This window comes from Triticum aestivum, chromosome 3B, assembly GCF_018294505.1.
Source record: "Triticum aestivum cultivar Chinese Spring chromosome 3B, IWGSC CS RefSeq v2.1, whole genome shotgun sequence".
NCBI lineage: Eukaryota > Viridiplantae > Streptophyta > Magnoliopsida > Poales > Poaceae > Triticum > Triticum aestivum.
The window spans coordinates 282,990,819-283,000,505 of NC_057801.1; the positions used below are offsets into that span (position 1 = coordinate 282,990,819).

The 9,687-nt window shown below is 45.6% G+C and overlaps 1 protein-coding gene and 1 long non-coding RNA gene across 4 annotated transcripts; one reads left to right on the top strand and one right to left on the bottom strand.

The window, feature by feature from the left end:
* Positions 1–5,368: 5,368 nt before the first annotated feature.
* Positions 5,369–6,921, bottom strand: LOC123065355 (uncharacterized). 3 transcript variants are annotated; one of them, XR_006430983.1, is made up of 2 exons: positions 6,124–6,921; positions 5,369–5,977 (listed from the first exon to the last, which is right to left on the bottom strand). XR_006430983.1 is itself a non-coding variant. In XM_044488672.1 (2 exons), the coding sequence occupies exons 1-2, from the start codon at positions 6,445–6,447 to the stop codon at positions 5,676–5,678; spliced, it is 447 nt and encodes a 148-aa protein (XP_044344607.1). In that variant the 5' UTR covers positions 6,448–6,920; the 3' UTR covers positions 5,369–5,675. The 3 variants fall into 3 exon arrangements, 1 of the variants encoding a protein (XP_044344607.1); XR_006430982.1 differs by having other exon boundaries at positions 5,369–5,983; XM_044488672.1 differs by having other exon boundaries at positions 5,369–5,983; positions 6,309–6,920.
* Positions 6,922–7,036: 115 nt separating this feature from the next.
* Positions 7,037–8,487, top strand: LOC123069724 (uncharacterized). The gene is made up of 2 exons (XR_006432742.1): positions 7,037–8,003; positions 8,103–8,487. It is a non-coding gene; the product is annotated as an uncharacterized lncRNA (long non-coding RNA).
* The last annotated feature ends 1,200 nt before the right edge of the window (positions 8,488–9,687 follow it).

Below are 9,687 nucleotides of genomic sequence, written 5' to 3' on the forward strand. Positions count from 1 at the left end.
TAAGGGCGCGCAGGCACGGATGGGCCCGCCGTATGATCCGCCCGGGGCCTGGGGTGGAAGCTTGAGGCAGAAGGGAGGCGCCCCCGAAGCAGCGGCATCCAGGAGCTCGACAACGCGCTCTAGCAGCACGTCACGGCCGCTCTCCTGCAACCTGCACCGTAGCAGCTCCCGAGCCACCGTGAGCGCGGTCCTCATGTTCGCTTGTTCCCGTCGGGTGTGCGGCGCCGTGGCTGCGGCATGATTTGAGGTCCTTGCGGCCGATCGCACCTGCCGCGGAGTGAGGGCAGGCAGTGCTTGTCTGCGTCGCCCACGCCCCGCAGCGTTCTGCGGAGCGCGGGCTGCTTGAGGCGTGGGGTTGAGGTCTCCTTGGGCGGGCGGCGCGGCGTGGGCTGGCCATGCTGCCCAGCAGTCGACATTGGTCGTCGGGTCGCCGGATATGGATGCGACGAAGCAGTGAAACGCAGATCTGCGGGGAGAAGATTTCGGCGCACCCCTACCTGGCGCGCCAAATGTCGGATATCGGGTTTCGGCAAAACCCTTAAGGTTCGAACTCTGGGGTGCGAATGAAGATCTTCTCCCTACCGAAACACGCCCACAACCTCGCCGCAAATCTAACCTAGCACGATGAACAACACAAGGGACACAAGATTTATGCAGGTTCGGGCCACCGCTGTGTTGTAAAACCCTACTCCTGTGTGTCGTGGTGGATTACCTCTTGCGCTGATGATGAATAGTATAGGGGAAGAACAGCCTCGCGAGAGGTGTTCTTGTGGTGGTGCGCTTGGAGAGGAATTGCTACGTCCTTGTTGGCTCTAGGTGAGAACTCGATGCCTTCTACTGTGGTGGCTAGCCCTATATATATAGAGGCCCTGGTCCTTTTCCCAAATATTGAGCGGGAAGGGAGCCAACAATGGCCATTTTGTAAGGGGACAGCTAGTACAAGCTATCCTGACCAAAGGTGGCCTTCGACTGTCAAAGGCACTGGTGATGACGCCATCTTGGGCTCCACGGTGACCTCCATCCTGCCGCTCTGCTGGTCTTGGTCTCATTGCACCAATATGGAAACCTTTGCTTGATGCCTCGGTACTCCGCGCCTGCACTTGCCCCCTTTGCAGCAAAGAGGAAGCGAGGACACTGCACAGGCTGGTGCCCGCCTGGTCTTGATCGTCATGGCTTGCGTCATGAGCACCTTGCAGGGTACCCCTTGCCTTGATCTCTCCGCCTCCTCGCGAGCCTGCCTGGTGAGGCCGCCCCTGAGGAGGCCTTGTGTCATCCGCCCCACAAGGCTTGGCCCCTCGCGAGGGTGTTGAGCTTGGGTTGATGAAGCCGGGCTATACTGGGCCGCAGGTGAGCCACGCTGCAGGCCGCAGGTAGGCGAGTCTGGGGACCCCCGTTCCCAGAACACCGACAATATTGTCATGGATCATCCAACATGTTGAGCTTGCCTTTCCCTCTCATGCTAGCCAAATTCTTTGCACCAAGTAGAGATACTACTTGTGCTTCCAAACATCCTTAAACCCAGTTTTGCCATTAGAGTCCATCATACCTACCTATGGATTGAGTAACATCCCTCAAGTAAAATAAGATTAGTGTGAAGAATTTCTCTCTAAATATGTATAATCTATTAGTGTGAAGAAAATAAGATTTATACGAGCTTGTGATATGGAATAAATAAAAGCAACGGACTACATAATAAAGGTCCCTATCACAAGTGGCAATATAAAGTGACGTTCTTTTGCATTACGATTTTGTGCATCCAACCATAAAAGTGCATGACAACCTCTGCTTCCCTCTGCGAAGGGCCTATCTTTTATTTTTACCTTTTACCCTTATACAAGAGTCATGGTGAACTTCACCCTTCCTTTTTACACTTTTATCCATTGGCAAGTACTATGTGTGGGAAAGATCCTGATATATATATATACATATATATATATATATATATAAACACTATTCTGATCACGGGATCAGAATAATATTCTGATCACAACCTGACCTGCCTGAGTAACACGCCTGAACTTCTCTCTGTACGAACCCGACCTTTGGGCTATCTTTGCAACCGTGCCTTCTACTGCGAGTTTTTCTGGTTAGTCGTGTTCCATGTGATGTAAGTGTAATCTTCAAATGATTTTTACCAACTAAATACTCGTTTTAGATAGGAATCTCGCTCATAGGCGGATTTTGCACTCGGGGCATGAAGAACTCGCGTTTTTGCGATTTTACTGCCTGAGTTGTTCGACCTGAACTTCCACCTGTGCTAGGTAGAACTTCCCGCAACATTGCCCAAACAGGGCTTGCTATATACCGTTGGAAAGCTATGGACATGAGTATCATGACCCAAGTTAAATTTTTCGCAAAATGTAAGCGGTTTAAGAGCAGTTTTGAAAATCGTTTTTTCTTCACACAAAAAACGTGAATCGTAATTTCGATCGCATTTCTAAACCATTTATCGGAATGAGGCATATAGTATGGCGTTGGAAAGCTACTGCAAAACCGCTCCTTCCACATGTTGAAAGCTTTTTCTAATTCCCTATGGTTAAAGAGTAATTTGAAAAAATGTAAAATTTCGTAAACCGAACAACAGAGTTCGTTTTTTTGATGTCATTTCTAAACGGCTAATCTAATGGAGGCATATGATATGGAGTTGGAAAGCTTATGAAAATGCGCTACTTTTTCATCTTGAAAGTTTTTTTCTAATTTTGAATGGTTTAAGAGTAATTTAGAAAATGGTCCAAGTCCTACCGAGTTCGTATTTTCGAGCTAATCTTTTAACCGTGTGTCCGAATGCTTCAAATGATATGGCGTTTGAAAGCTTGAACAAATGTGAAACTTTTTGGTATGTATTGTTTCTCCCAATTCTTTACGGTTTTAAGTCAGTTTTGAAAATGGCGAAAAACGTATTTTCGCCATAATTTCTACAAAATTTATCGAAATTGGGCAAATAATATACCGTTGAAAAGCTACGGAAAATGCGAAACTTTTTCATGTTGATGGTTTTCTCTGATTCCTAGCCATTTTCAAGTAATTCTGAAAATGGCAGGATCATTCGTTCTGCTTCTACCGCGAATCAGATTCTTCGAAAATGCACCGCGTGAAGAACCTGAACTTCTCGGTGCGTGTACTTGAACTTCACTCTGTTTTTTACGTGATTTTTTTGCTCGTAGATCTTCATCCACTGCCCGTAGCTCTCCATCCCACTCACGGGAATTGAGCGGGTGATATACTGATGGAAAGCTGCTGTAAACACGCAACTTTCCCGTGTTGATCATTTTTTCATACTCGCGATGATTTTGAAAGTTTTTCATTTGAAATTCATTTAGCGTAGTAGTTGAACTTCCTGCTGTTTTCATGTTGAACTTCTAGGACATATTTTTGTTAGTAATTTTCTCATCCAGTCGTAAGTGTTACACAAATAATATTCCTTTTGTACAAACGTCTCTCACAATAATTTTTTTAACGTTCTCCGACCAAGGACTTGAACTTGCAACAACAAAACTTTTAGCATTTGCTTTTTTGTTCTTTTTTAATACAAAATGCACACCGTGTAGTACATGAACTTCTATCAACCTGAACCTCTCTCGGTTACGTGAAATATTTAGAGTTTTTTAATAAATTTTTTAATCTGATTTTTCTTAATCCTTTTTTATGAATTTTGAAACGCTCTATTTTTAATGGTTGAACTTCTTGTTTCCATTATTTAATAACGAGGAAAATATGAGTTTTCTATAATCATCGAACTTCTCCATCTTTTTAATATGGCCTTCCTAGTTTTATTTCTTAATCTTTTTTATGAAATTTTGAATGTTATATTTTTAATAGTTGAACTCCTTGTTATTTTTATATTTGAACTTCTTGTTTCCATTTTTTACTAACGAGGAAAATCTGAGTTGTCTATAGTCATCGAACTTCTCCATCTTTTTAATATGGACTTCCTGGTTTTATTTCTTAATCTTTCTTTATGAAATTTTGAAGCGCTCTATTTTTTAAAATTGAACTTCTTGTTTTTTATTTTTGAACTTCTTGTTCCCATTCTTTAATAACGAGGAAAACCTGAGTTTCTATAATCATCGAACTTCTCCATCTTTTTAATATGGCCTTCTTGGTTTTATTTTTTAATCATTTTTTTACAAATAAAAATATTTTAAGACACCAAAACAACATTTTTGTGTTTGTTTTTGCTTTGGTTTGCGCATCAAACAGCGCTATCTTTAGAAATTGAACTTCTCCTTTTTTTTTATTTTCTTTCAACATTGTTTAGCACGTCGAACCACGTCATCTTTAGAAATTGAACTTCTCCTTTCTTTTTGTTTTCTTTCAACATTGGGTTGCACGTCGAACCGCTTCATCTTTAGAAATTGAACTTCTCATTTTCTTTTTGTTTTCTTTCAACAGTGCTTTACACGTTGAACTGCGTCATCTTTTAGAAATTGAAGTTCTCCATTTTTGTTTTCTTGAATGTTTTACCTTGCATGTTTAAATTTATTTTGAAATTGCTGAGATAACACACTTGACCTTCTCGAACACAACATTTTGACCTTCACAAAACATAAATTAAAGCCAAACTTTTGACCTACAGAGCATGTATAATTTCTCCACTTTTTCAAGAATAAGCGCTGAATCGCCCTGTTAGTTTGACTTGAACTTCTGCTGCACATGAATAAGCTGTTGAAAACACACAACTTTTCTGCTCCATTATTTAAATTTGAACTTCTAGTTTTTTAAGAAACGAGATTTTTTTCAAACTTTTTTACTTGTTCCTTTTATTCTAATTGGGATTTTTTCGTAAATTCTTTTTGAAATGTTCCTCTTTTTAATTTGGACTTCTCCATTTTTTTACAAATGATAAAAATCCATTTTTATAATGGCTTTTGAAGTACTTTTTAATTTGAACTTCTGGTTTTCTTTATAAATTAGAAATATCCATCAAAATCCATGGGAATTTTTTGAACTTTTTTATTTGTCATTTTCTTTGACCTCTCCATTTTATTAATTATGAACTTTGAGAGTTAACAAGTCCATTGTACATGAACTTCTCGACAATATGTCCCCGACCGGCTCAAGTTTTATTCATTCTTATATATCAAAAAAATGAAATGAAAATAGAAAATGTTGCGTTCTTATGGATACCGCTAACACTTTTTGAGAGCACAATATTCTACTGTAATTTTTTTGCATAATTTTGACGCAAAAAATGGACTTCTTGGTGTTATTCATTAGTAACGGGAAAAGTTTTTAAACTTTTTGAACTGCTCGGTTTTTTCAATTTGACCTTCTTGATATTATAATAAATATTGAACTTCTCTGTTATTTAAATTTGAACCTCTAGTTTTTTTAGAACCAATGTTATGCATTGGACTGCACAATCATGTATAATCGGACAAGAAGTGTTATGCATTTGTAGTAGGATATAATATACATCAATCACGTGCAATGTATCAAACTTCAACCTAGAGCCATATTGGACTCCAAAACTACATTCAAACTATGTCGGAGTACGTAGCAGTGCAAAGCATAGGCCCAGAATAGTTTCCTCTCACGCATTAATGCAAACACACTTGGGGAACAAAGTGCTAGCGATATATCTTAAAATTTTACAGGAAGCCAAGTTTCCATAGCTACACAGATTCATGGTAAGAGACACAAAAAATTCTTCGCCTCCAAATCATACTGGTATACTAGCGCCGGATGGACGAGTTCGCACCAGCGTTTCTTCTTCTGCAACCACACCACCACCCGCCCGCGGCCGCTTCAAACTCCATTTTCCGCTTCTTCAAAAGGACAAACTCTGTCGAACGGACACTGTGTGAGGTGATGGAGTGCTTGCACAGGAGGCGATAGATGGACTGCTCGCAAGTGAGGTGACGAACTTCTCCTGGTGCACCAAGCACTGACGGGCAGCAGCGGCTTCGTGCTCGGACGGAGACGAGATTTGGAAAGTGGCATTTTTCAGGCATCGTGTGGAAGCCTGCATCCTTTCCTGAACCTTGACAGTGTACCAAATAACTTGTATTATCAGTATATGTTCACAGTACAGATCATGGCTCATAGACTTGGAGGATTGCAATATAATTAGGCAAAATGGGAATCTTTTCAACAGAACATGTGCTCTGAACATCAACATACCGCTACTGTTATGCAACTGGGTGACGCGGAACTGAAGATGAGCGCAGTGGCTTGGTCGTGGGCGAAGTACGGGCACTGGTCGCGCCCAATGGCAAGGGCAGTCCTGTCTAGGCAACCAGTGAAGGTCGGGGAGGTGGGGGAAGGGGTGGGACGCCGGAGGTAGAGAAGGAGAAGAGGAGGCTCACCGGAGGGGAGGGTTGCGGGGTTGTCCGGATCCGCGTCGGAGCAAGCGGGCGGGAGGGAGGGTGCCCAGGCTAATGGTTGTCGGGCTTCGTCGACGGCGATGGTTGCGGGGCAGAGCCGCGCCCGTAGGTAGAGGAGCATGGGCGCGATGCAGGAGAGGCCAGAGGTGGTGGTTGCGATGCTATTTGGGGAGGGAAAGAGTGGCGGCGGCGCGACCAGGGAGGGAGATGGCGGTGGCTGGGTGATCCGGGGAGGGCGGCGGCACTAGCGATGGGATTTGAGGAGGGCGGTGGTTCCGGGGAGGGTGCGCGGCGGCGGGGGTTCCCGGGAGGGCTCGTGGCGGCGGGGCGTTCCTGGGAGGGCGCGCGCGGCGTGGGGTTCAGGGGAAGGCGCGCGGCGGCGGGATCAGAGGACGGCGGCGGGATGAGGGGCTCAGGGGAGCAGAGGTTGCGGTTGGGGAAAGAGGAGGCCCCGGCGGAGGTTTGGGGACGAGGCGGCGGCGAGATCTGGCATTCGGCGGGGAGTGGATCGAGGGAGGAGGTGGGGATCGGGGCAGCGGGTGGGGTGTGGTGTTTTTTTCAATCGGTCCGGTGGGTTTCGTGATCTCATGAACGAGTGATCTGGCTGTGATCCAAATAACCATTCTAATCCCAGGATTAGAATAGTGTTGTCACATATATATATATATATATATATATATATATATATATATATATATATATATATATATATATATATGATGGGTCTATTATGATAACACTCCCTTAAGACCTTATTCTACACACCAAAAAAGCTTATTCTGATAACACTCACCGACCCGAACACCCAGCACCGCCCGAACCCCGTAGAACTGGAAACCCACCCTAGCCGGCTACCCCCACGCACCCCACCCCCACCGAACCCATGTTCTTCCCCGATAAATCCCCATCCACCTCTCCTCGATGCCCACGCCCCAGCGCCACCACCCCCAATCCCCAGTGCCCACTCCAGGCATCCCACAACCACCCCACCCCCGACCGACCGGCCTCCTCTCCTTCCCGGCCGGAGTCCCGTCCCACCACCACGCACTGATGCCGCCCATGTACAGGCGCTGCCACACGCCGGATCCGGTGGGATCCGTCGATCCCCGCCTTCAACGCCCACATCCAGGGCCGCCATACGGCCGGATCCGGCGAGCCCCGCCTCCACCACCCCGGGCTGGATCCCACTTCACCATCCTGCAACCGGTGCGCCGCGCCAACCCGGCGCCGGCCCATGCTCGCGCCGCCCCGCTGCCTCCTGTCTCCCACATCACCTCCCTTCTGCCGTCGATCGACCCCGTCGCCAGCCTGGTCTCGCGCCACCCCTGTGAGGGTTAGCCGATCCCCCACGCTCGGGTCTGCCCTCGTCCCCGATCTGGATTGAGCCGCCGCTGGGAAGTTCAGCGTCACGGCGGGACATCGTGCGGTTTGGCGCCCTCCCTCGTCATCGGTCACGGCACCGCAGCCACCGGCCTCGAGCGTCCGCTCCTCCACCTTGATCTTATGCTTGCCGGTGTCGCCCCGGCCGATCCAGACAGTTGGGTGGGAGTTGGGGTGTCTCGGGCGTCCAGCCGTGGGTTCCCCCCGATGAGTTGGACGTCTGCTCCCCTCTCTCTCCACCTCCCATCCCCGCGGGAGCAGTGAGGCGTGTCCCTGTGCAGTGCAGTGACCCCCAAGGTGCAGTGCCGTGTGCGTGTTGGAGAGGTTAACTTCAGCGTTGCTGTATGTTCACTTGCGGCCGCCCCTTGATTTTAATTTTGATTGTGTGTTGAACAGAAACTAAGGTTGGCCTTGCAGTTCGCTGGCAAGAATCTGCCTCTCCCCCTCCGTAGATGCAGTTTGGCCAGAAGGGCTTTGTGAGAACAGAAAAAATTGTTGGAGCAACTTCCACTTCCTCTGAAGTCCACTTCGCCTGCAGGAGCAACTTGCGCTTCCTGTGCAGCGACCTATGCAGTGGAGCCACCCCTTGTGGAGAACAAAGAAAATGCCGGAGCCCAAAACTCAGAGCTCCCAGTGAAGTTCAGCGTTTTTGGGTGTTCAGTGTGCTACCAATAACCCATGTAATCCACTATGTTCTCTAATGCAGACTATTGTACTACGTGAAAAACAAACTCTAAAGAGAAAAAATAAAAAGGAAAATGCAGTGTGCTTTGTTCTCTAATGCAGACTATTGCACTACGTGAAAACCAAACTCAAAAGGAGAATAATAAAAAGGAGAATGCAGTGCACTTTGTTCACTAATGTAGACTATTGCACTACCCGAAAACCAAACTCTAAAGAGAGAATGTAGTGCACTTTGATATTTAAAAAGTCCACTCCGAAAGACTCTGCAGTACACTTCATTTGAAAAAAAAAATGTTTAAACAGCGCAGTTCGCTTCGTATGTTGGAGAGGTTCATTTTTCATGAAATCATGAAGTTCACTTGACCGTCCGATGCAGTGCGGTTTTCAGTCTAAAAGCAGTGCGGTTTTCTTCCTCGTCTTCAAAATTTTACGTCCCACAAAAAAGAAATCATGAAGTTCGCTTGACTGTTTGATGCAGTGCGGTTTTCAGTCTAAAAGCAGTGCGGTTTTCTTCTTCGTCTTTAAAAATTTACGTCCCACAAAAAAGAAACCATGCAGTTCTCTTACCCGTGTAATGTAGTGCGGTTTTTCATTCGATGAAGTGCGGTTTTCTGTCAGATGAAGTATCCACGTCGATTTGGGTGTCGCGAAAAACAGAATGTCTGCATTTCGTTAAATTCGAAATTCCTCTTAAACCGTAAAGAATTAGAGAGAGTGTTCTACATGAAAGAGTTGCGTATCATTGATATCTTTCCAACGGCGTATCGTTTGAATCATTTTGTCCAACGGTTTGCAAAAATTTCGCGAAAAACGGTCGCTGCCACTCGTCGTCTGCCGCACGATTTTCAAAATTAACTTAAAACCGTAACGAATCTCAAAAATATTTCAACGTATGAAAGTTGCGCCTCGTTCGTAGCTTTCCAAGGGCGTATCACATGCCTCGTTTCGACAAACGGTTCAAAAACTGGAGCGAAAACAGTACCGAAATATTTAAAGAACTTGAAAAACAGAGTTCCACGATTTAGTAATTTGAAACTGCTCTTAAACCGTAATAAATTAGAGAAAGATTTATATATGCAAAAGATGCGCCTCGACGATATCTATCCAACGGCGTATCATTTGCTTCATTCCGACAATCGGTTTAGAAAAAAACGTGAAAAAACGCTCGCTGCCACTCGTCATCCGCAGCACTATTTTCAAAACTGCTCTTAAACCGTGTGGAATCTCGAAAAGTGTTCAACATGTCGAAGTTGCGCCTAATCCATAGCTTTTCAATGGTATATTACACGCCTCATTC